The sequence below is a fragment of the Pristis pectinata genome, chromosome 11 (genome assembly GCF_009764475.1).
Source record: "Pristis pectinata isolate sPriPec2 chromosome 11, sPriPec2.1.pri, whole genome shotgun sequence".
Lineage (NCBI taxonomy): Eukaryota > Metazoa > Chordata > Chondrichthyes > Rhinopristiformes > Pristidae > Pristis > Pristis pectinata.
The window spans coordinates 27,014,391-27,041,943 of NC_067415.1; the positions used below are offsets into that span (position 1 = coordinate 27,014,391).

The 27,553-nt window shown below is 38.4% G+C and overlaps 1 protein-coding gene across 1 annotated transcript in view; it reads right to left on the reverse strand.

Annotated features, from left to right (window-relative positions):
* Window positions 1-27,553, reverse strand: part of pan3 (poly(A) specific ribonuclease subunit PAN3) — an 85,983-nt gene that overhangs the window by 32,909 nt on the left and 25,521 nt on the right. The window contains exons 5-7 of the mRNA XM_052026078.1: window positions 20,734-20,884; window positions 2,989-3,236; window positions 2,593-2,694 (exon numbers count right to left, since the gene is read on the reverse strand). Of these exons, the coding sequence (XP_051882038.1) occupies window positions 2,593-2,694; window positions 2,989-3,236; window positions 20,734-20,884 (501 nt within the window). The remainder of the gene's footprint in view (window positions 1-2,592; window positions 2,695-2,988; window positions 3,237-20,733; window positions 20,885-27,553) is intronic.

Here is a 27,553-nt window from a genome sequence, read left to right on the forward strand (position 1 = left end):
CTTATAAGAGTCTATAGTCCAAGTTCATGCCTTGCACTTCTCAAACACGAAATATCATTTGTTCCTTATCTGTTCAACCAGTATTTCATCCACAAACCTTAAGTTTCAGAATCCTGCTAAAGAGTTTAATCTACAAACAATTTTTCAGCCACTGACTTTTCAGCCATTAAAGTCTCTTTTCAAAGTGACAAAAGGTGATCCAGGCATCATGATAGACCACAACTTTTTTGTTATCATGCAAGGTCCTGCAAACATGCAGGGCTATAATGCATGTTATTGATGTGCCATGGATGTGAATTTTATTAAATACTAATTTAGTTTTGCAAGTTAAAGCATTTCTTCCCCTCAAACTCTCACGGGCAACAATGTTTAAAACTGTGGAACGGGAACGAGTATTCACGTTGCAGCATGGACTGATTCATCATACAGTGAGGCCCATGGGTTGGGCAGCAGATACATGGGCCTGGCACTACAGCACATAATCATAGTTGGCAGGGCATTTGCTCAAAGGAGGAAGTGATGACAGATACTTTACTTTCTGTCTGTATCCATTCGATAATCTTTCCAGCCTACTACCATCCAAGACCCCACAGCCACTGTTGCCATGCCCAGTATTCTGAACTTACTGCTGAACTTCCAATAGGACATGCATCACCTCTTCTGCTGGGCCACTGAAGGGGAGTAATTATTGGGGCTGGAGGAAATGCAGATGAGGCACTGTTCTGGAGCAGTCTCCCACATTGTCACTGCTTTACTGAAGTCTGTGTAGACTACATCAACCGCACAACATACTTGTACAGCTCCTTGAAAAATTCAATCAAATTAGTCAGACAAAATTTCTTGTTAAACTCATGCAACTGATCAACCCATGCAGATTAATCCTGCCCCTCAGAAATTTTTTTTCAGTTACTTCCCTACCACTGACTTTAGTTAGTGTCAACTAACCTAACGTCATATTATGGAAGATATCCAGTGCTGACCAACAAGATTTCTGTAATTCTATAATCCAAAGGCAGCACTGTGACTGAGGGGGCCCTCCATATCAAACAAGTACCTTGTTGGTAAACCAAATGCTTTGGGTACAAGGTACCTAGAAAATAAAAGCAGCAAATGCTACAAATGAGTCTGGCAGCATGTATGGACAAACGTTGATTACCTTCCTCAAAACTAGGCAACATTAGAAAATAAACATGTTTTAAATAGGAGACAAGGGGAAGGGGAAAGGGTGGAGAGAATAAAAGCAGCAGAATGTAGACCAAAAAAGACAAAAGACAAGTTGTGGTGGTGTTGGACGTGAGAGGGTGGTTAATTATAGGACAATTTTTTTGTAAATACGAGGACAATGTGGCAACATTTGACTGAACATGGCAGAATGTTCTTCACTTGCCTGAAGAAGGGCAAGACTACTCAAGAAGCTCAACACCATTCAGGACAAGACAGCCAGCCAAAAGAGCACCCCGTCTATCATGGTAACCATTCATTCCTTCCACCACAGTACACTGTGTAAAGCATCCACAAAATGTACTTACTCACCTATGCTACCCTAACAGCACTTCCTGAACCTACAACCTCTGCCAGCAAACAGGACAAAGACAGTAGGCACATGAGAACATTGCTACCTGCAGGTTCTCATTGAAGTATTACACCATCCTTACTTTGAAATATATCATCTTTCCTTCCTTGTTGCTGAGTCTAATTCCTGAAATTCCCTCCCCTACAGCACTGTGATTAGCCACACCAGGTAGGCAATAAATTAGTCTTGCTAATAACACCCACTTCCTGAAAATGACAGGTTTATAAAAATAAAAAAAATGACCAGTAAGTAAATCTGAATCAAAGCCTATAATACTGCTTTCAATTTTATAAGTTGGATAAGTGGTATCATTGCATCTCAAAAAGTATAGCTCATTATTCTAAATTATGAATTCATGTTAATGTCTCCAGTTGTGACCACAAACAGAAATACTTCAACGTGGAATATCAAAATTCAGTACACTTTCAGTGCTTATTATTGCAATTTCATGCACCATAAATAGGCAGGGATGAAATGTTGCTTTTAAAAAAGTTTCCAAAAGTTTATAAGCAAACAAAACAAATTTCAATGAGAATTCTGAAATCTTAGACCTAAACTATGACAAGCATTCTGGGCTCCATTGTACATTACTTCACATTCTGATGCTGAATTGCATTGTAAATAGATAATTATTTCAGAAACTGCTTATTCAGTATTGGCTGGTAGCAAATATGTTTCTTGCATACATTTTGGTCCCCTTTCTACATTCATCAAATCCATTAACAGTTTGTATATAATCCACCTTTTATTATTGGGCTGTCCAGTAACCCCATTCTATACATTCCAGTTTGATTTATGTCAGATCAGCAATTTGTATCTGGAAGTGGGTCAGGTATTTGACCATCTCCTTCCCTTCAACTTCTCAGGAAAATATCCTTACTGATCGTGGTCCTTCATCCATGGTGACACTAAGAGTATTATTTACATATCAACCAAATGCTTGGTTTGTTGAAAAGCACTTAGGTTTGTATTTTTTTTAAAAAAATCACAATGCTACATTAAGAGTATATTCAATTTACCTGTCTGAGTTCATCGGACAGAAAAAAAGAAGGCGCATTTGCTTTGGGCTGCATATAAGCAACGTGGGGTGCAGATGAAGGATAAATATATGTTGGAAATACCTGGAAAACAAAGAAACCTGAAAATCAACTGCAGAATTTCACTATATCTGCTAAGCATATCAACATTTTGAATATTTTAAGTATACTGAGTATTTTGCAGTTATGGCAGAAAATATAATGCAAAATTTTGCTTAACAATCCAATTAGTTTTTACAGATTTAGCTTGCACTTGCTCTACAGAATAAACAAAATGAGCACTTTGCTTTCATCTTAACAATACCCCATTCCAAGTTCATTTTCTGCTGCATTGCAAGCACTTGATTTGCAGTATTTAACAAAAAAGTGTCTACACACCATTCCTGGAAGAGGTCCTGGAGTTGTGTCAGTATAGAAGTAAGTTGTCCCTCCCACAGTTTCTTTTTGTATCACCTGACCAGAAGATGAAGACTGAGAGACTGCATCAGACACTGGTGTAGAGGCACTAGTAGCTACCATGAAATTTGCTGGATTTGGAGTATGGCTCCTTCTTCGAGGGGCAGGCGACGTGTGAGGAGTTATTTTTGGAGAGTGCAGAGGAGATGATCCAGCTGATAAGGACATTCCTGAAAAGTTCAATATCTTTGTTATTAAATTATCTTCACCACTCCTGTTTTACTAAATAGCAGATAGAAGCAAATATCAATATGAACAAAGCATTTGTCAATATATTTCTTTAAAAAAGGTTTTCTATATTGGACATACTTCTAGGAATAATGCTCATTATTAAACTGAATCCATTATGACATTATCATCAACTTTTCCTTCTAGTCCTCTGGGCTATTTTCCAATCTAGAACATCATATGAGTTAGAATGCCTGATCAAGTGACAAAGCTGACCATCACAGACAGAAATTCCTAGACAGCCATCATGTAAAACTATAGATAAATAGACTGGATTTCACAATGATCTCTTGCGTCCATCACCTTTTCTAAGAGGCAAAAACACAGATTATTTACAACATGACAAACTAAAGATATTGACAGACAGTTAAACAACCATCTTTAATACAAAATTATGAAAAAGAGTATTAAATTAAACTTTAACCGGGAGGTGTCAGATATTTTCCAAACTATGACGACAAATCATCATACAAGGATAATCAGAAGCACAGGAACTACCTGTGGAAAGAAAATAAAGTGAATGTACAAGGCTGATGTCCTTTCATCAAAGTAGAGGAATGTCCTTATATAGACAAGCAGGGAAATTAAAAACAAATGGTGGTATAGGACTAAAAAGGGACAGGAAACAAAAGACATGTCCAGATTATGAGTTATTGCCAATTAGCAGGGCAATTACCAACAGTGGTAGATTGGAAAATAGAAGCTGTGACTATGATCTGAAATTGCTGAACTCAATTTTAAATTTAGCAGATTGCAAAATCCTTAAATGAATAATGCAGTAATATTCATCAATCTTCTGTTCAGCTTCATTATAATAGTGCAAGAAAACAAAGGTAAAAAGGTAAAAAAATATTGCAAATGTTCAAAATATGAAATAAGAACAGACCACTGGAAATACTCAACAACACAGGCAGGACCCAAGGCTGATGACTTTCATCAGACACGGCAGTGTAGCGGTTAGCGTAATGCTATTACGGTGCCAGTGACCTGGGTTCAATTCTGGCCACTATCTGTAAGGAGTTTGTACGTTCCCCGTGTCTGCGTGGGTTTCCACCCACATTCCAAAGACGTACAGGTTAGGAAGGTGGGTATGCTATGTTGGTGCCGGAAGCGTGGCGACGTGTGGGCTGCCCCCAGAAAACACTATCCAAAAGATGCATTTCACTGTATGTTTTGATGTACATGTGACTAATAGATATATTTTATAACTTAAAAGATTATGTCAAACGTAGTTTAGATTGCAGAGAAAGGGGAGGTGTGGAAAGTACAAAAGAAATATCTGAGAGAATATATAACTACAGCTGAGACAGATATTGATTTTTTGTGTATATTAAAGGAATCATAGGATATGGGCTTAGTGAAGGAAAGTGACCCTAGAGATACAAGATCAGTCAAGATCTTACTGAATGGCATTACAAGTAAAAATTGCCAAGTGGCCTGATCCTGCTTTTATTTCCTATGTGTTCTGCCACTTCAAGTAAGGAGGCACCGACAAACACATCTTTCTCTTCCCCCTTCAGTGTGCAGGAAAGATCACTTCAACCTTAATATTCATCCTCTTCTGCAAAAACAGGAGTTTCAATACCTGTCCTTTTACTACCTCCCCATCCCACCACCAAGGCCCCAAACACTTATTTCAGGTTAAATGGTGTTTTTCTTATACAGGTAGTCCCCGGGTTACACAAGGGTTCCTACCTGAGAACAGTGCAAGCTGATTTCTGCTTAAATCAGAAATATCTGTTTTCTACAGCTACACGTATTATAATGCTCAACATACAATTGCTATAATTCTTTCATTTCATGAATAATCACCCTAACACTACCCATAATTAAACTAATGGAATATATACTGCATCCAGTCATTAATGAATATCATGAAACATTTTATCATTACTAACTTGAAAAATGCTTGAAAAACATATGGGCGAATTTACATAAAGTTGGAATTTCATAAATCAGGTCATTTCTGCATTTCTTTCAACTTAGTGTGCTGTATGCACTGCTCATGATGCAGTCTTCTCCATACTGAGGAGACCAAATGCAGATTAATCACTTTATTAAATACTTCAATTTAGTGCACAAGCCTGAAGTTCCAATAATCATCACCATATCCTTTAATCACTCTTCTCTTCCACTTTATCTCAGACATTTCCTTATACTTAAACAATATAAAATGTTGCCCAAGACTTTAAACCATACACATTCTGTAAAAGAGATCTAAACAGGAAACATGCATGCTATGTGCAAAACATGACAAGAATTTGACAATTTGCAGTTAACCCTACATGATAAATAAAGCAATGCATCCACAAAAAAAATTGCAACTCTAGTTACAGAATCTAGGAAGCAGGTGCTAGAAAAAAAAAGCAGGCTTAAATTAGATTTGAGAAAAAAAAACCCTTGATAAACAAGAAAAATGATGAACAGAAGTGTTCAAAATGAGATAATTAGGGCATGGACGAGCTACATTCCAACAAAAAAAAAATCAAAAGTTAGAGTTCTTTTGAGAGCTGGAAGCACAGGACGGGCATTTGTAAGATCTAGGACTAAGACCCAAAGATAGCTGAAGGAGAAACCAAACAAAGGTAGAAAGATGATATGTGATAATGATAAAAATGAAATGTTGAATGCACGTACAGAGAAACAATAAAGATGGATAGGCTCCACTTGAAATAAAAATTAAAAACATTCTGAAAATGTCATTCATATTATACAGTAAAAGCATTTAAAAGATATTATGGGCTCAATGATAAAATTCAAGCACCAGATATTAAAGTGAATTTGACAATGCTGGTGAAAGGACATCAAAAACAGATGTCTTCCAGACTGGAAAGATGATTCTATGGGGTCATTGTTAATAAACACTCTGATCCCAAATTGTATTTGGGAAGCATATCAAAATGTGCATTCAGTTCTAACATAACTGTTAACTATGATTGTACGCAATTTCAGGAGGTTAGTAGATTAAGCAAAAGGTAGTAAATGAAACTGAGTTGAGAGAAATAAGGTATTTTTTGAAGAACATTGCACGTATAAACTAAATGTTACTGGAGTAGAGGAATGGAGTGATTCCAGTTTTGAAATTCAGAAATCTTTAAAATTGGGAGGATACTGTAGGCAGAAGAAGAACACATGAAACCCCAAGCTTTAGGAATTGAGCTAAGGAGTTCAAAAATCAACAAGGCTAAACCTATAAAATTAAATTGTTAGAATTTTCAACATCTTGCTTTAGGAAGGAATGTCAAAGCCACAAATAGATGCAGGAGAGATTCACTATACTAGAGAGGGGGGATTTTGTTATGATACAATAAGGCAATCAGATGTCTTTTCAGATTAGAATAAGAAAGGATAAGAAGACACCTGAACTTAAATGTTTAAAATTGAGAGATTTTCTGAAGATAGATAAAGAAAAACTAGTTTCATAAATTGATGAGTCAGTAATCAGATATTATAAATGAAACAAAGGGAGAAGTTAGGGTAACAATGAAAGTGTCCACAATACACAGTAAAAGAAGCAGAATCCAAAGGATCCTGGACCTAAGCAGACAGCTTTTTTAAGCACGGAGGCAATGAAACAAATGGTCTGGTACTATGGTGTAAATTTTTAAAGTTGTAGGTACAATATATATTTTGTAGTGCTCCATCAAGATGTAACCTCTCCCCCAGAGTGCATTTTTTAAGTGAACAGAAGCACTGCTTGACTGACTGATGCCATAAGGGAATACCCAAACATGTTGATGAAAGACCTAAAATTTTAGAAATTTTGTTTTGATATTTTTAGCTGCGGGAAATTTCACAAAAGACAGCTGTGGTTGAGTAACCGCACAGAGTACTGGTTTAATGTGGCAGGAAAACCTTCCAAGTAGTACAAATTTTAAAATCCATATTTAAGCTTCAAACACAATGAAAGCATTTTCACATACTAGCTGGCTGACTGACAGTTGCAAAGAAACCAGAGGCAGTGGGGGGGGGGGGGGGGGGGGGAGGGGTGTGGGGGGGGGGGGGGGGGAGGAGGGGTGTGGGGGGGGGGAAGAGAAGTGGAGAGGACAGTGTACTGAGTAGGGATTAGAAGCCTCTGCAAGAGGTTAGTTAAGAATAGAACAAGGCACTCAATTTACAAAAACCAATAAATTACATGCCACTCAATGCAGGACAAACACTTTAAGCAGAAGGAGTGGGCCAATCTTATCTCACTAGAAATGTCCATAAGAATGAGGGATTGTGTCTTGCAGTCACAAATCACTTCAATCAAGAGAAATATAGGACTGCAGATGCTGGAATCGAGATTTAAAAAATCAACAAGATGCTGGAAGAACTCAGCAGGCCGGGTGGAGAAAAGCAGGCGATCAGCATTTCAGGTCAGGACCCTTCTTCAGGACTGAATTTAGGAAAAGGGGAAGCCCAACATATAGGGAGGGAAAACAGAGCAGTGATAGGTGGACAAATGAGAGGAGGCGGGGTGGGCACAAGGTGGTGATAGATAGATGCAGGTAATAGTGATAGGCAAATGTGGGGGAGGAGGGAAGTGTAGATCCACCAGAGGATAAGTCAAAGATATGGAGGCAGGCACCCCATGGGGGAGGGGAAGAGGAAAAAAATATTGGCGAAGAGAGATAGGCTAGGAAAAGGAAGAAAAGTAGGTGGGGTTTGGTTTACTTAAAGTGGAGAATCGTGATGTTCATGCCGTTAGGTTGTAAGGTCCCAAGACGGAAAATGACCAAGCATATCTTCCCCTACCCCACTCCTTTCTGCCTTTCGCAGGGAATGCTCTTTCCACAACTTCCTAGTTCACTCCTCCCTCCCCCACCCATCCTGCGCCTACTCTGGGGACTGCTCCTGCCATAGGTGTAACACCTGCCCCTACACCACCTCCATCCAGGGACCCAAACAGTCCTTTCAGGAGAGACAGAGACTTACCTGCACCTCCCCTAATATCATCATCTGCATTTGGTGCTCCAAGTGTGGCCTCCTCTGCATTGGCGAGACCAAACGCAGACTAGGCTTCGAATAACACCTGCACTCCATCTGTAACCGCAATCTGCATCACCCTGTTGCCAGTCACTTCAACTCCTCCTCTCACTTATGTGTCAGTTTTTGGCCTTCTCCACTGCAAGGAGAAGTCCAAATGCAAACTGGAGGAACAGCACCTCATTTTCTGTCTTGGGACCTTACAGCCAAATGGCGTGAACATCGAATTCTCCCACTTTAAGTAAACCAAACCCACCCACCACCACCCCCCCCCCCCACCAAACATGCCTCTTCTTTTCTTCCCTTTCCTAGCTTCTTTTTCTCTCCTCGCCAATATTTTTTCCCTCTCCTCCCCCCCTCTCCATGGGGTGCCTACCTCCATACCCTTGACCCATCCCCTGGTGGATCTGCTCTCCCCTCCTCCCCCACATCTGCCTATCGCCATCTCTGATGTGCATCTACCTATCACCACCTTGTGCCCACCCCACTTCCCTTCTTTTGTCCACCTATCACTGCTCTGTTCTCCTCCTCTCTCTCTATATGTATATATAATATTGGGCTTCCCTCTTTCCTATCTTCAGTCCTGAAGAAGAGTCCTGACCCGAAATGTTGACCGCCTGTTTTTCCTCCATAGATGCTGCCTGGCCTGCTGAGTTCCTCCAGCATCTTGTTGTCAAACTTGATTAAGATTTTGATCTGAACAAAAATCTGACCAGAAAAGATTAAGCAAGGAGCTAGAAACTGAGGGAGCAACCGCAGAGCAGCACAGAGATTTAAAGATCCATGAACAGAAACAATTAAAGACTACTGGCCAGGTACAAATAAACCTGGTCTCTTGGAATGATGATGATGGCCACTTCAATGGGAATGTAATATGAGGGAATAAAGCAGAATGTAAAAGTCACCAGTTCAGCTAACCCTTGCTGACTACCACTGAGTGTTTTGCTAGGCTATGTAAAAAGCAGTTATGAGGACCAATGGTGTCAGAAATCAGAATGGGCCAGGACAGCAGATTTTCTAACAAAGGGCATTGAGAAGCCAAGATTTTTTTGACGATCTGTGGACTTTCATGATTTCCTTTCCTGATGCTAACTTTTAACTTTGGATTCATTTAATCAACTAAATTTAAATTTCTCAAGATTAGTCCAAACTCTGGATTACCATTTCAGTAACATAACCATTATGTTTGTGCATGTCATATGTAAGAGTTTTGGTTAGATCTCATCTGCTGTACCAAATTCAGCTCTGGTTGCACTTTCAATATAATTAAGTGCATTATTGGGGTAAAATGTTAAATTACGAGTACAGGTGCAAAAGTATTTCCTCAAATATTGAAGATTAACAAGTCACCTAATCAACTGCTTCAAATGATAAAAGGATCCGTTAAGGTAGAGTTTAAGGCAAGGGGGCAAACCTTGAAACTGGAGCCAAGCCACAGCCAAGCTGTTAGGAAGCACTGCTTCAAAAACAAAAAAAAAATGTAGTGGAAACCCAAAATGTGTCCCCAATAAATTGCTGAAGCAAGGTCAATTGAAAATTCAAAACTGAGATTATTAATATTTTGGCCAGGGTCTAAGACATAAATACAAAGATACAAATCAGCCATGATCTAACAGAGTAGAAGAACCTGTTCCTTGAGGGAACATATGTTCAAAGATTTGAAGAAAAAAGAAGATAGAGCGGCAATTTGGAGGGCAATGGTCAATGTTATTATTTTAGAAAGGAAGTAATGGCATCAGATTTGAGATAGCTGGGGGCAGGAAGTTGTACCAAGGGAAAGGAATTGCTACAATATAAAACTGGCATAGGTACCGTAATATCATGCTGGGTAATCAGCAGTTCTGTGGGAATAGAATAAGAGTCTCATGGACAAAGTGAGCTCAAAGTGAGGACAGAAGCTGGAGAAAGTTAAAAAACTCAGTAATGAGGGAAGAGGTAAAGTAGAGATGCAGAAGAGAGAGCTAGACAGATGACACCAGTCTTTGTGAAAAATAGTTCAGGAGCTCCACATATCTGTTTGGAGATGAGATTTTGGTGATGGATAGTTGAATTAGCTGTATGCTGTACAAATTCAAATTCAACCAACATCAACACTTTGGAAAGAGAAACTGCAGGTATAAAGGTCCAAACAAAACAACAATGATTTTAAAATAAAGGCAACTAAAAAAAACTCTCACAACCTTTATTAGCTATGTGGTACACATAACAGTGAACTATGTACCAAAACTAATTTCTAAAACAAGACTGTAACACTAAGAGGAAATACTTTGCCTCTGCCCACCCATTCCGTTCATCTGCAGCAGTACATCACAACTGTCCTCAGGGAATCCCCTAAATATTATAGAGAGCCTTTCTTCCCCCAAAGATTTATGTTTAACCAACTATTTACCTCTTTCAAAAGCGTTTAAATTTGTTTAGGTTCTGGTTGTCCTTTATAGATGGTTGAACATGGTATATATAGAACAATGAATAATAATGAACAATGAACATAGAATAGCAAGAACAACATTTTTATTACGCAAAAAGGGAACTTTGATAACCAATACTAAGCACTGTCTTCCATCCTTCCAAACATGGCTATATATATATTCATAAATGTTGCTACTAGGTCACCACTGGAACTTTTAAGTTAAATCAAAGAACATACCTCATAATAAAAACAGAAAAAGCTGGAAATACTCAGCAGGTTGGACAGCATCAATGATGAAGTTTTCACCAGAACTTTCACTGGAACCTAATATAATTGGTTCTGATAATAGGTCACTGACCTTAGGTGTAAAATCTCTCTCCTCTTCTATCTTAGGCAGTCCCATTAGAGACAATTTGCTTCCACTCCAGATTTTGTGGGTTCTGAGGTGGCTAATGAGGCAAATGCAAGAACTGCAGACTCTTTCAGATGGGCAGAAGTTGGCTGACAGGGTGGACAAGCTGGTAGTTCTGAGGTGGTGCACTCCTTTCGCTGCTTACAAAGGATTCTGTGTGCTCTTGATGCATGGCCTTGAAGTTAGAGTTATCATCTTGAATGCTTCTTCTCCACTTTGAGTGGTCATATGCCAAAGGTTCCCAGGAGTCAGTGAGGATGTTGCACTTCAAGAAAACTTTGAACACATCCTTGAATCATTTTTTTCTATTGATGCTGCCTGACTTCCTGAGTACCTTCAGCAATCTGCTTCTATTTCAGATTTCCAGCACATGCAATTTTTTATTTCAGCACACAATTCTTGTCTTTTATGCTAAAAGGAATAATATTCACATTATGACAGTGTTTCCAAAAGCAAAATAACATATGCTGGAAATTCTTGGTAAGTCAGACAGCATCCATGGAGAGAGAGAAATGGAGTTAATGTTTCAGGTTCCTTTCATCGGAACCTTGACTTTTCATCAGAACCGGTGACATTAAGTTCTGAACGAAGCTTATCGACCCAAAACATTAATTCTATTTCTCTCTCCACAGATCCTGCCTAACTTGCTGAGTATTTCCATGATTTTGTTTTAATTCAATAATTATTTTCTGTGAGAATCAGCCTTGAAATTGCCTAGGCTTTGCATTTCTATCAAGACCATCAGTTCTAATTTCATTCATTATCCTTAGGAAAAAAAAACACGAAGGAATGAGGGTGAATGGGAATTGAAGGTGGCAGAGGAGGAAAAAGGGAGACATACAAGGCAAAGGGGACTAAAATGAAGGATGAGGAGTGACTGCAGCTGATAAGAGTGACAGAAATACAGGTAGTGACAAAGCTGAATAGAGGGAGTGATATGCATGGAAGTGAGGTAAGATGGGAAAAAAGGAAATGTGAGAATGCAAGAGGAAAGGTGGTGCAGAGGAAGGTGGAAATGATAGGAAAATTTAAAAGAGGAAATTGAGGCTGATAAGAACGGGAATGACAGAAAAAAAGGGGACCGAGAGAGACGTGAAAGAGCACCATGCAAATTTTAATTGTGTAAAGAAATCTATTCATGTGGCTTTCCAAATGGTTATCAGAAAAATTAAAGGTTTTCTTCACTTACAATGGGATTTTTTACCCTGAAACAATAGGACTTTAGTCTTATCTTTTCCTTAATAATGAAATACATGGTTGGCTGTATGTATGTATGCCATACACACTATGATATACATAGATGTATTCACAATTAGTTTGGGGTAGAGAAACAAAGCAAACAAATAGGAAAAATGGAAAAGCATCATCAAAAATATGTAAAAACTATACATTACTTAAGCAACAAAGGTAATCAGCCTATTTAATATATAATTGAAAAGAACTGAAACATGTAAAGCTTTTTATACAACATAAAGCATAATTTTTAACTGAAAAAAAATCACCACCCAAAGTTCACATTTGACATTAATCTTGTCAAAAGTAAATAATTTTAATTGTTTTACAGTGTTCATATTTTAGTTCTATGTCCCCATTTCTGAAGCAAAGAGAATTAAAACTTGTTTGTGATGCTATTATGTACTTTTTGTCCCTATGGTATGCACTATAAATGCAGTTGTTTTCTGTGGCTTTGCACCATAAAGCAGGAAACATTGGGCATTTAGAAACTTGATTAACAATAGAAACAGGAAGTGAGTGCTCTCAATTCAACAGAAGGTTTTCATACAAAACTTTGGAACCTCAAGCTGCTTCACCACGGATGAAAAGCAGAGAAACTGCAGAACCTGGAACTCCAAAATAAAAACACAAAGTGCTGGAAATATTCAGGTCAGGCAGCATCTGTGGAAAGCTTCAATGAGATGCCTCCATCAGACATACCTGCTACTCCCTTTTCAGTATTCCAAAGGAACCACTCCCTCCACAACTTCCTGGTTCACCTTTCCATCACTAACCTATCATAGACATGTCCTTCATTCTCCTCATCCCTTCCCTTTCTCAGGGAGCTTAAACATGCCTGTTTCTAAAAATTTTCCCAGTTCCAATCAACAGAAATACTGTTTCTCCCACCACAGATGCTACCTGACCTGCTTAGACTTTCTAGCATTTTGTTTTTAACTTCACAATGGACAAACTTTACTTCTATACAAAAGTGAAATTTAACCCATCAGCTCTTTTCAAACCTGTATTAAAACAAGATCAGTGATGCTTGCAATCATTGAATCAATTGCCCCTTTTCATACTGAGCGACATCTCTGTAGGATTGTCCACATTTCTATACCTAGCTACTTCCCATCTTTGCAGTAAGATATTTAAACGTGTATGTTGCAATATTGTTAAGATGTTTTTATGGAGTTTTCATCACATGACTATGTCTCAAACTATAAAAATACTGAAAAATAATCTAAGTCACCAACTAAGGCCAGAATAGTCACACAATACTGTATAATAAATATCTCACATTATAAAATATTACAGCACATATTTAAATATCTTACTGCTAGAACTGAAGTAGCCCAGGTAGAGAACTGTTAGAGTCAAGAGCTGTCCTTCTGGATTCTGTTATATACTAAGAGAAATGTAGAGTGAAAGGATTGGGCAGCAGGATTTTCCTGCAGATTCTTTCTAACTGCAATTTTAAAGCCCCACAGAAGTACATATGCCCACTTATATACAACTTCAACCTATAGTCCTGTAATCTCTATCATGGAGGCTCAGTGGTCTTGCTGCAAAATAACTGGATAAAATGCACTTAAACTTTTGATAAGGTTTGTTGGAAACCAACTACATACAAAACACCATTCCTCAGAGTTTTGGTGTAAATGCAAATAATTTTTCTGCCAAAGAAGTAAAGTCTTAGGAAAATGCTGCATCATGGTAGACGTGCTCATCAATGGCAGGATTCATTTAAACCACCACACTGAAAGGAACACCCAACAGCCTATGGGAAAGTCCTAATAAATCTCTTCATTTCTAAAATTTGCTTCACACAACGCCATCCAACTCAGGCAGGTAGATACCATGTGATACCTAGCATTCAATCACAATCACTGCCATTATTGAGTATGCATTGATGACAGTTGCAAACACCATCTACAATTTAGGTTCTAGCCAGAAAGTACCACGTTGCCTTTGCTTCAGTGACATTACAGGCTACAAAATTAAATCATCCACCCCAGTGTAGAGCTCTGCAATATACTGGAGTGCATACATATCTACTAACTCTCTGCCAAGAATTGGAAAGTTAATTCTTTGCAAAGCACCAGAGGTACATTCCCTACTCTCTTTACATTCAAATTAAAGATCAGGTAGATTTACTGAGAGCCTGCAAGTCCAACTGACTTTCTCAGAAATGAGATTTGGCACTGCACTGTTGTTCCATTCTTGTGCAGTGGCAAGGAGCTGAGACTCCCTCCTCTGGTTAGAGTTGGACTCTAGAATTAATGCAACTCAAACAAACCAGTCAGTTATATGTCCTAAACTCATTTGTCAGGACAGTGCCCTTCAACCTTTTTGTTTTGCAGATCCCAGCATAACTGGCAGCATAAGCATTTATTGCCCATCCCTAACTATCCTATCCATAAGCGATGGTAAGACCATAAGACGCAAGAGCAGAATTAGGCTATTTGGGCCATCGAGTCTGCTGCACCATTCAATCATGGCTGATTTTCTTCAACCCCCATCTTCTCCCCATAAACCTGAACCCCCTTACTAATCAAGAACCATTCAATCTCTGCTTTAAATACACCTAATGACTTGGCCCCCACAGCCCTCTGTGGCAACAAATCCCACAGATTCACCACCGTCTGGCTGAAGAAATTCCTCTTCATCTCAGTTTTAGAGGGATGTCCCTTTATTCTGGTGCAGTGCCCTCGAATCCTAGACTCTCCTACTAATAGAAACATCCTCTCCACGTCCACTCTATCCAGGACTTTCAGTATTTGGCAGGTTTCAATGCAATCCCCACCCCCCTCATAATCTCCAACAACCACAACAATTTTCCTTCTTGCCAGTTATGACTCCAACCTTAAGCATGTTCCCTCTTAAGCCTGCTGACTTCAATTTCACCAGGGCTTTTTAATGCCACACTCTGTCATTATAATGTCATGTCATTATAATGTAAAAGTTGCCACTCACCTTTGGAATTTAGCCATTTGGTCCTTGTGAAACCCAAACTGAGCACCGGTAAGCAAGTTATTAGTATGTGCTGCTTCACAGCACTGTTGACAACTTCCATCATTGTGTAGTAATTATCCAGATTGAGTTAATGTTGCCATTTATAGGCAGGATATACCTGGGCCACACTCCACATTGTTGGATAAATGTCAGTGCTGTTTGGCTCGAAGCTCAGCCAGTCTAGAGTTCAGGTTTTCAATGCAAGAGCCAGATTTGTCTGCTGTCAAAATATTTGTTATATCTACTACCCTTAGTTGCTTCTTTACAATATGTGGAGTAAATTGAACTGGTTGCAGGACTGGCTTCTGTGGAGGTGGATCTGAGACTGATCATCATTTTGGGTTCAAGATAGATGTGAATACTTTAGCCTTGTCTTTTGTACTCAAATTCTGTACTCCAGCATCTTTGAAGTTGGGAATATTCATGAAGCCTCCTCTTCCCATTAACCACCATATACAGGTAGACATAGAACTTTGATCTAATCTGTTGGTTGTGTGATCTACTGCATGCTGATTTTTCTATTTCACAAGCATGTGGCTTGATTCCTACTTTATCAGGTTGGCATATCAACAGGTATGCTCACTGTTGCACCCACTATGACCTTCCACACTCTTTGAACCATGTTTGGTCCTATAGTGTGACAGCAGTAGAACGAGGGATATGCCAAATCATGAATTACAAATTGTGGTGGAATACAATCTTGCTGCTGATGGCTCACATTGCTATGGCTACCCAGATACAAGATGCCACATGTGTTAGAAATAAAACTAAATCATCTTCAAGTCAATTTATGAAACGAGCTAAATATACTGAGGCTATATAATAACTTTAGAAATGTTGATTCATTGTAGATTATGGTGCTTCTCAGATCAGTCTTTGTATTGGTGGAGGTACTAGCCTCCCATTATCCACTGCTTTTATGGAACTTGAATTTAGTAATAATGATGGAAGACTCAAGTTCTGCTCAGCCACAAATTAAGCTATTTAAATTTGTTTTTAAAAATTAGGTCAGAATCATATTTAAGTATGTGGAGAAAAAAAACATGATGAATAGAACATGGATCATTTAACAGTAACATTGAATAAAATGGTAATTGAAATTAGGTAACAGGTCCTTAAAGAAAAGGACATTGAACGGAGGTCCATTTTGTTTCACAACATCAGTGAAAGATGCTTTTCAGCAATTCCTTCTGAAACTAAAAATGGAGCAAAATAGAAACCTGAAATGGACAAAATTTTTGCTAACCAATTTTATTTTCTATTAAAAGTAGGGAATTCTATCACCTTCAAATGCAAAAAATTGAAAATTTCCTGAAGGAAACATGCCCCTTCAAAATACCCGAATGTGACCTGATACTCTTCTAAGGCTGCCATTAGGCCACTGGCTAAGTCATTAGGAAGCAGCCCATGCTTAAAGATCTCCAGTCTAGACCAAAAAGGGATTTAATCAGAGCGACAATTCAACCAAGACAATGACAGCTTAAATGAACAAAATCCAAAAGTGAAACATGTACTACTGAGAAGTCACTTGCAAAAAAAAATACCACAAATAATGTGTACTGGCATATTTCAACAAAATTCTGCAAAAAAATACATTTTGACTGAAATATCTAAATTCATAAACATTTTTCTGTTCTATAAGATTGAGGTAGAAAAGGAAGTTGCTGAACCAATTATCTGGTTTACAATGAAACTTTCATATTCCACAGAACTGAATAAAATTAGACCATTCTGGGCAATAGTCTTGATCCCAATTATTTTCTTTGTCTGACTCCTGTGCATGAGGGTAAAGAGAGAATACAGTGCCCCTGATGGTTCAGGAAGATTTTCCAGTGCGTACCTAAGCCAGTCAATCCAAGAAGGTCCCAGATTCAATCCGTAGTCTGTGCAGTGAAAGTGGATTGCAGCCAGCATTGCGAAAGTGATGCTACAAATAGGCCTCAGCTCCAGCTTCTTATTATTGATCCTCCCATGATCAGATAGTCTGTCAACATTCATTCAAGGTTCACACATGTATACTGGCCACCTGGGTGAGGTGCTGGAAGAACCACACCCCTACAAGTCAACTCCTTCAGGAGAAGAAAGGAGAAAAGTGACAGGAAAAAGAAAAACAAATATGGAAGGTTTTCTATTTCTCTGGTGCTGAACCAGAAAATCTCCACTGTAAATATCACCTTTTGATACCAATAGGTCTAACTGGAGATGAAATGCAACAAAAATCTTCTCAGTCATGCTCAAATCACATACATGTTAAAACAGGAAATCAAACAGAATCACTTTTAAAGTACTCTCCACAGAATTTAGCAAAGCACACATGAATCTCTTCCATTCAAAAGAGACAATAAAGATTACTTTACAGTAAAAATGCATCTTGTGCAGAGCCAGAATACATGGTCTTCCAACTGGAAAAGAGACAGGAAGACTTATCTGCAGATCCAGTTATTTGCCGGGATCTTAAAGAAAAACTCTTATATGCTGTTTGAAACTCAAATGTATGAACTGATCAATTTCTTTCAATTTTTGAGATGTTCAGTCAGAGATTTTAGAGCCATCAAGGCTAGATGAATCAGGCTTATTACAACATATTCCAAATTTCTCCTCTTGGAGAGATGTTATCATTCCATCAGACTGCTAATTTTTCTTCATTCTCCTTCAACAGCATTTTTGAGATAGCAAAACATCCAAAGAAGTGTATTCAGACTAAAATAAATTTTGCAAAAGGAGAGAGGGTGACTAAAAGATTGATCAGAGAGAAAGATTTTGAGTGCCTTAAATGAGGAGCATTGGAAAGGTTTTAGATACTGGGGAGGGGCTGAATTCCTGAGCTGGGGCCCAAATAGCTGAAGACACAAGCCACTAACAGTGGGGAAAAGAAAGTTAGGAATATTCAAGTTAGTTGGAGAAATGCAAATTTCTAAGAGGGTTATAGCACTGTAGGAAATTACAGAAATAGGAAGAAGCAAAGCCATGGGGGAATAGAATACAAATTTTAAATTCAAACCCATTAACTCTTTGCAGGAAGGGTCGTTCACTTGATAGTTACTGTCAGCTTGTTGAAACCAGTGAAGCTTGAGCATACTAATTTTTTTTTGATATATGTAAAATATATCCATTTTTGGGATCACCGTTTATTGCCCAACCATAATATCCTTTGAGAAGCTGGTGGCAAGCTGCCCACTGGAACCACCATAGCCCTACTAGAAGGTACTCTCAAAGCACTGTTGGACAGGGACTTCCAGGATTAAACCCAGCAGAGGAGGAGGACTGGTGATCTACTTCCAAGTCAGAATGGTGTGCAACTTCAAGGGGAAATGTCCAGGTGGTGGTGCTTGTATGCATCTGAAACCCTTGCCTTTCTTGGTTGTAGAGCAACAGACTCGAGACAAACTGTCAAGATAGCCTGTGCAAGTAACTACAGTACATTTTGTAGAAAGTGTACTCTGCAGCCACTGTGCGTTGGTGGTGGAGGGAATGCACATCTAGGAAGGCAGATGGTTCCTTGAAGTTGTTTGCAATGTGCTCATTCATGCTTGACTTGTGCTCTGTACTTGGTGGAAAGGCCTCATCAGTAAGCAAGTCACTACTGCGGATACCCAGCCTTTGACCTGCTCTTGCCACTATGGTTGTTAGTGGCTCATTCAGTTGAAGTTCTGGTGACTGGTTACTCCAAGGTTATTGACTGTGAAATTCAGTGATGTTAACACCATTGAATGTCAAGGGTTGATAGTTAGGCTTCTCATTGAAGATGTTCATTGTTTGGCATTTTTGTGGCACAAAATGTTATGCCTGAAATGTTGTCTAAGTCTTGCATGCAAAAAAAAATTACAAATGGAATTGAACATTGTGCAATCATTAGCAAACATCCTCACTTGTGAGCTTATAAAGATCATTGATGAAGTAGGTAAAGAAGGCTGGGCCTTAAGAAGGTGCCCTGAGGAACTTCTGCAGTGATGTCCTGGGGCTGAAATGATTGATTTTTGTGAGAGGCAGGACTCCCAACTATTTGAGTGTTTTCCCTTTGATGCCTATTACTTCAGTTTTATGAGGGAACCTAGATGCCACACTTGACAACACAGCAATATGTGACCAAGGGCAGTCACCTTCAGCTCACCCCTGTAATTCAGACTACAATGAAGGCTGGAGCCCAGTGGTCCTGGTGAAACGCAAACTGGGCACTGGTGAGTAATTGCCATTTGATAGTAGTGTTAATGATAATCATCACTTTGCAGAAGGTTGAGAGTATAGTCACCAATCAGTAATTAGCCAGACTGAATTTGTTCTGTTTTCTTGTGAACAGGACATGCCAAAGCAACTTTTCACATTGTCAGGTAGGTGCCAACGTTGTAATTGTACTGGAACAATTCAACTGGAGGAGCAGCTAGGTCTAGAGTGCAGGTCTTCAGGACTACAGATGGGATGTTGTCTGGTCTTGTGGACTTTGTTGTATCCTATGCTCTCAGCTGTTTCTTGATATCACATTAACGGAAGTGGCTGAAGACTGGCTTCTATGACAGCAGGGAACTCAGGTGAAAACTAAGGAGGATCATCTATTTGACACTTCTGGTTGATAATGGTAGCAAATGCTTCAACCTTTTCTTCAGCACTCACATATTGGACTATACCATCAAAGTTGGGGATGTGCCAGGAGTATTTTCCAACAACAGGCAGCTTCACAAGCAAGCATGATCTGCCTTCAAATATTCAAAGATGCAAAATTTTAAACAAGAGTACCCAAGGATCAGGGTAGGCACTCCCCACCCCACCACCATTTCTCTCACACCAACACTATAGAGATAAATAGATGAAAATAAAAGAACGACATGTTTACATTATGTCCATCTGTATAAACAGTTTTGTGAACAAAATTAGATCCCAAAATGAAAACAGCATAATTAAAAACAGAAAATGCAGAAAACAATCTGGTCAGACAGCATCAGATGAAGTTCTGATGGAGGGTCATCAACCTGAAACATCAATTCTGTTTCTCTTTGCATTGATGCTGCCTGACCTGCTGATTATTTCTAATTTTTTTTTAAACTTCAGGATTTCCAGAAACTGCAGTTTTTTTTTGAATGCTTACATTTGATACACTATTCTAGCCAAATTATTATACCATAAATGAGGAACCAACTTACTTTACCACAGCATTAGGTCCTAGATGCTTATCCCTACCAAATGTAAATGCAAGATTGATTAAGTACTGAATTTTTGATGTTTATTTAAATTAAGCTATCCAAATAGGTTCTTCCTAACTGGGGAATGTTGCATTCAGCTGTTAATGCATTAGCCAACATTTCTCAGCAACATTTTCTCCTTTCACACTGATATTGAAGTTTGTTGTCTTTTATTTCAAAAATGAGTAAAATTTATGAAGTACAGAAGAGCTGTTTAGATACCCACTGAATCACTGGAAGCTTACCTGGGGCTAGGCCAGCTGCTGATGGACTGCCCAAGGATGGATGAGAGAATAAGGCTGGTGAAAAGGCAGACATGTTGGACTGGGACACAGAACTTAGCCTTGGGGTTGATCCTCCTTTTGGGATGAACTCACTTGCAGCTGGATTTGGTGTCTGGCAATAAAACAATATTCTATGCAATTATTCACACAAGAGCTATAAAGTCCACCACCTAGCACTAACCTAACATTCAAATTTTACAGCATTGCAAATGTTTATAGCAAGAAAAAATAATTTCAGAAAGGGAAAGTAAATATAAAACAAGCCCTTTCATATAAACTCAATCAACAAGAGGTTCCACTCCTGTGCACACTTCAAAGTATCAAACATCTTTTAAAATACTTAATAAATTGGATTATAGCAAAGAGTTTAAGCATCAAACTGATTGTTTTCTACTTATAGCACATAATCAAGGCAAGAGAAGTCAAACGAAAAACAAAGGTGGAAACTAAATGAAGACCAAGTCAAGAAGATAAGAGAAACAGCAAAACGAGAGTATTATATAATGAAAGTACTGTTTCACTTCATAACAGAAACTCAAGTTTTCTCTTTACATGTGCAAGCTCTGTAAACGTAAACAATTTCAATGAAGGGGAGAAAAATGGACAAATATAAAGTTACAAGTCTATCTGGCTGCCTTAGTGATTAGTTAGCACCTAATGTTTAGGTTTTATGTTTATTTTGGTTAATTTTGTTTTACGCTAATTGCTATTTGTAATTTAAACCTGTGGTACTAAAACGAAGGGAACATTAAGATTGGTGCAACCACATCGCTTTGAAAATCTTTTCTGTATTTTTGTAACATTCTAAACACTGAATGAAAATCTTCCTCAATATATTACTGTAATTACTAAAGGAAAACGAGTTACTTTATACAAGGTTAAGAAAACATGACTGCTGGAGAGATAGAACATGAATTGCTACCTGGAGACATTCCTTAGTAGCCCAAGAAAAAATTGAAATTCTCTCTAAAACCTCCATGGGATACTTGAATTTTGTTTATTCATTCACCATGCAAGTAAAGCGATAGATAGAACATTCTGTTCACAAGCAAAATACAATTTTAAAATAGGTTTCAAGGATCAATATTATTAATCACACCACTTAAGTAATCAAAAATTTACTCTGAAATTCAATACTATAGATTCCATTACTATGTGTCTTCCTTATTCCCAAACCAAACTCAAATGGTAATGAAGTATATTTAGGAAATCAGCAGTCAGGTGCAATGAAACTATTGAGCCTAACTCTGCAAGTGCTTATCTTGTGTGAATGAATTTTGTGAAGGAAACAAATCACATGTCAACTGAATGGTAAGGCAGGCACACATCAAGAACAAGTGATTTTGCAAGCAAAAAAAACAAGCTGCTGGAGAAACTCAGCAGGCAAGACAACATCTGTGGAGGGAAATGGACAGTTGAAGTTTTGGACCAAGACCCTTCATATGACTTCCTAAGTTGTAATGTCAAAATTAAGTTTCAATTTCTATAATACATGCTTGTTCAAGAATTGAGGAGCAGTTATATAATGTAAGTGTTAACATCAAGCATTCCTAAGCACATTATACCAAGAGACAGGAAGGAAAGAAATATAGTTTCTATTTTAGGAGTGTCAAACATATAACCTCAGAACAGCTTTATCTAGCCCACAGGTTGTGAACAAAAGACCAATGGATTTGTAAAGACAGAGTTAATAAATAAAACAAGTCAATCATTACATTCTTTAATTATTGCTCCCAATCAATCATTGATACATTCAATAAAGGTGTTCCTTAAATTTCTCACAGCAATTTCTTTTCTTAATGAAAGATGCAAGCAGTTATCAACATGAAACCAGCATTTTAATCATTGAATAACCAAGTCAGAAATTCATTAGGGTCAGGGCTAACGTGAATTACTAAATTCATTCAGCAGCTTCATATTTGGCTAATTTAATGCTAACTAAAAAGAGAGGATCAATCTGAAGTTTCAACTCCTGGAAAAGATGGAAGAAAATAAAAAATACTGTAACTAAAAACTAAATTCTAAAAATACTCAACTAAACAAAACTGTGCATAAATGTGAATAAATAATGTTTCAAATTTACTCCCTTCACATTGATTGTAGGAGTTTAATTAGTACTTTGCTTGACCCTGAAGCATGTGTGGCACAGTGCTTCCAATTGCTCCTAGAAAGCTGACTGCCTATGGATGTTTCATTATACAAACTGAATCAAGAATGTATGATTCCTCAGATGTGTGTGCAAAGTGTACTATAGAGGAAAAATAGCCTGACCACCCAAGTAGACGCCAATGGCACTTTACCACATACGTAGGGTTGGGTATCAAGGAAATTTCACATTTGGGTCAGGCCAGCTCTTTATAAAAACCTAAGGCTCGGTATCGCGGGATGTGATAGAGCTCCCTGTCTGCAAATAACTAGAAGCGAGAACCCAATACAAATAATGGTTCACGAAAAGACTTGACGATGAAATTACTTTCTGAATAGTCCAATGTTCTCACTCATTTGGCTATTTCAGTGAAAAGATTTGGTAGCAAAAACACAGCTTTTGGTAGTTGAAAGGCACCAGTGCCGTCTGGAGTCCAACTTCTCTCCTTTCAGTCACGCAGGAAGAAGCAAGTGCTGGCTGTGGATAACTGAAATGCATTCACAAGAGATGAACTCAATAAACATTACAGGCGTGCTTTTAGTGAATGCTGAAACAGGTGATACAAATTAAAATCTATTTTGTCTCTCCCTTCAGTCTTGTGTGCCTTAGTTTTGTATGAATAAATAAATCTAACTGCTATTACTAAAACAGTGTCAGGTCAAATCATTGACCAAATATTGTAAAACCTTACAAATTACTTTTCTTGGCAACATTGCAATCCTTTTTGTTAAAAAGAGGAAGTCTAATACTTCAAGTTCTTTATTCACTAATTTTTCCTTACTTTTTCCAGGGAGATTTTATTTCTCAATTGAACATAGAACAATACAGCAATGGACAGGCCATTGCGCCCACGACGTTGTGCCGACCTTGATGCCAATTTATACTAAATGTCCTCTTCCTGTTTATCACCCATATGCCTCCATTCCTTTCATATTCATTAGTCTATCTAAAAGCCTCTTACAAACTGCCCGATTCCACTACTACCCCTGGTAACCCATTCCAGGCATCTACCACTCTGTGTAAAAAAAAATGCCCCCACATCACCTTTAAACTTCACCCCCCCCCTCCCCCGCCCCAACCCCAACCTTAAAAGCATGTCCTCTGGTGTTTGACATTCCTACCCTGGGGAACATTTTCTGACTGTCTATCCTACCTATGCCTCTCATAATTTTAAAAACCTCTATAAGGTTTCCCCTCAGCCTTGAATGGTCTAAGGAGAGCGACTCAAGTTTGTCCAACCTGACCTTATAGCTCATACCCTCTAATCCAGGCAGCATTCTGGTAAATCTCTTCTGCACCTTTTCTACAACCTCCACATCGTTCCTATAATGGGGCGAATGTATATTCAAAAAAGTTTTGACATTATTTCTTTCAGCTTTTGCAATCTAATCTATTCTCTTGCCTATTAAATTGAACGTATCTGTCTTATCTAACTTGTATCGCATATCTATGTAATTGACTTTAAATTTAAGACTTAAGCATTGCACTCTCTAGTCAACATGAAATTCTTTCAGAGTATGGTCTCTTGAGAATCATTTACCATGATATTATTCATAAACCCAGGATGATTACATAAAAGAAATGTCCTTGGTTGGCGCCAAGATAAACTGCTCCAGGAAATTGTCCTGAATGTCTTCCAAATTACTTCTGATAATCTGAATTGTTCAGCAAGTGTGAATAATCACTGTATTTGTTACCTTTGGTACAATTTCCCCTTTTTATTCTATCCAATAATATAGCTGCTTTTTCGGGACTATCACCATCACCCACCCTGCCTTTTTCATTTCCAAATTTTAACATTTTCTAAATGGTAAGAAATCATTAACACCACAGCACCAGTCCATGTGCACGCATCAGTAAAAATTTGTGCACTTCTACAATTATAACCAAAAATACCAATTAAAAATTAGGTGGAATAAAATAAGTGCAAGTTTTTCTTACATTATACAGATCATTGGTTAGATCCCATCTCTAAAATTGCATTTCGCTTTGTCACAACTCAGGAAAGGTCATTTAAATGTTGGAACAAGGGTGCCAAAGTGTGTGTATTTTATGGGCTAATTTAGACAGATGGCCAAAATTATTGCAGGCACTTACGTGCACATGACACTCTAGCACATGCCCAGTCACCTCCATGCACTAGTGACAACAAAAGCATTCAATCTTTGTCTGATGGTAAAGACAACATTCTATCATGCATGCAAAGCTCACAAGCACAATGAAGCAAGTTTTGATCAGAGAGTTCAAGCCTGGTTCAGTGTTAAAGAGTTAAACCTCACCTAAGCCATTGCAGGAGTCTTTAAGACATTCATTTTGTTTCAAGTAGGCGCCTTTTTTGACTTGCCATCACTGCTAACTGCTTCCATCAACCACTAGATCTCTGTCACCTGGCCAGACTGATCTCACCACCCCGTGCTCAGAATTGTCCCACCCCATCTCCACTTCATCATGCTTGCCCATCATCTAACTGTCCAAACTTCAGCTACTTCCACATTACCTTACCAGCCCAACCTTCCAGTCCTCTGCCTCAGCCCATCACCAGGCTAACCTCACTTGCTTTCATCTACCTTTCTCAATGGCTTCAAAATTGGAGCAACCTAACCCTGGCAGATCTCTCCCTTCCACTTTGATTTCCAGATGCTGGAAGAACTTGGAATAATGGTTCATTCTACCAAACAAGATGTCTTGGTTCTCATGCATAGGAGAATATCAGAGCCTCTAGTTCCAGAGTACCCCCCTTGAGCAGGATAAGGAAAATCTTGGGCATCTTTATACTAGAATTGTGAACCATGAATAATACCAGGGCGTAACAGTTAAATTACAAGAACATGCTGCATTCCCTTAAATTTGGTGGCTGAAAGCATTGTAAAATGAAATAAAATTCACCAGAATACCTACAGAGAACATACTTCCTTTGACATGAAACAAAAGGGTACAATCTTCAAACTAAAACTAGGATGCGAAGACAAGTTCTTTTTCCACAATGGGTAGTAAAAGTATGGAATTTTCACCTCCCTGTGGATATGGATGCTACAACAATGAACATTTTCAATATGGTAGCAAGGGAAACAGATCAATGACAGGTAAATTCATTAACTGCAGAAGTCAACCACAATTAGTTTCAATATCAAAATAAACTTTACACACTAAAAAGCTAAGGCTCCAACCATCAATTCTGTTGATATTAACACAACGTCCAACCCCTTTCTCAAATATCCATAAGTAAAAGGTCAGTAATTCTTTGGCTAAACAACTGCATATGGCAATGGAAATCAACTAAATCAATAAAAGATTAGCTAATACACTATTTTATTTTTCTGCAATTTTATGCAAATTCCATCCTTCTGGGAAGAAATTAAAATTTCTTTGACTTGGGTCCATCATCTTAATGTTGGCTTAATTATGAGTGAGAAATGGATCAGGGAGCCATAATCATGTTAACGAAAACAATTTATAGGAGGATGCAATTTATTAAGATCACACCTATGGTCTGGAAGGCACATGGTCACATATATTAATTGTCCCAGTGGTCAGTGCTATGAGATTTTAAAGACATCTTGTTCAGCCCCCTCTAGGAATTCCACTAAAATTGGACTAAAGATAAAGTACTGCTTTACATTTTAAGCCACTTTACTAGCTATTAAATTCAATCCACTTACCAAAGAGCAGAGATTTTTTGTGTTGCTTGAGACTATTTTGAATATGTCTAAATTTTCATGCACAAAGTAACTTTTGCCAATAGTTACAAGAATAACTTTAAGACTTTTCAACAAAGCATTACTACTTTGCATGTGATAGAACTATTGACAAGCAGTGCAGGAAATACTTCAGTAAATTCTCCTATAATGTATACATGAGAACCAGAGCAACAGATCAGCAGGTGGAGGGATCAAGGGGAAGGTAGGGGTTAGGCCTGAGAGGAAAGACAGGCAGGGCCAAGTATGTGAACACAGTGGGACTGATGAGCTGGTGTGTTTATTTCAATGTATGGAATATTATGGGGAAGGCAGATAAACCTAGAGCCTGGATCAGTGCATGGAACTATGATGTTGTGGCCATTACAGAGACTTCGTTAAGAGAGGGACAGGACTGGCAGTTCAGCATTTCATGGCTTCAATGTTTTAGATGCAAAATAGAGGGATGCAAAAGAGCTGGTGGAGTTGCATTCCTCAAGGGGGAGAATGTCACAGCTACGTTCAGAGAGAACATGCTGGAGGCCTCATTCACTGAGGCAATATGAGTAGGTAATCTAAAATAAGAAAGAGGTGCAATCATTCTTGTGGGGTTATATATAGACCTCCCAAGAGCCACCAGGAGATGGCAGAAGAGATATGTTAGCAGATTATGGAAAAATGTAAAAGCAACAAAAGTTGTTGTAGTGGGTGACTTTAACTTCCCTAATATTGACTGGGACTTCCTTAGTGCAAGTAGCTTAGACAGGGCAGAATTTGTCAGGTGCAAAGAGGGTTTCTTGAAACAGTATGTAGGTAGTCCAACTAGAGGAGACGCCATACTAGACTTTGTACTGGGAAATGAGCCTGGTCAGGTGATTGGGGTTTCGGTGGGAGAGCATTTTGGGAACAGTGATCATAACTCCAAGTTTTAAGATAGGTATGAATAAGGAAAGTGCTAAAT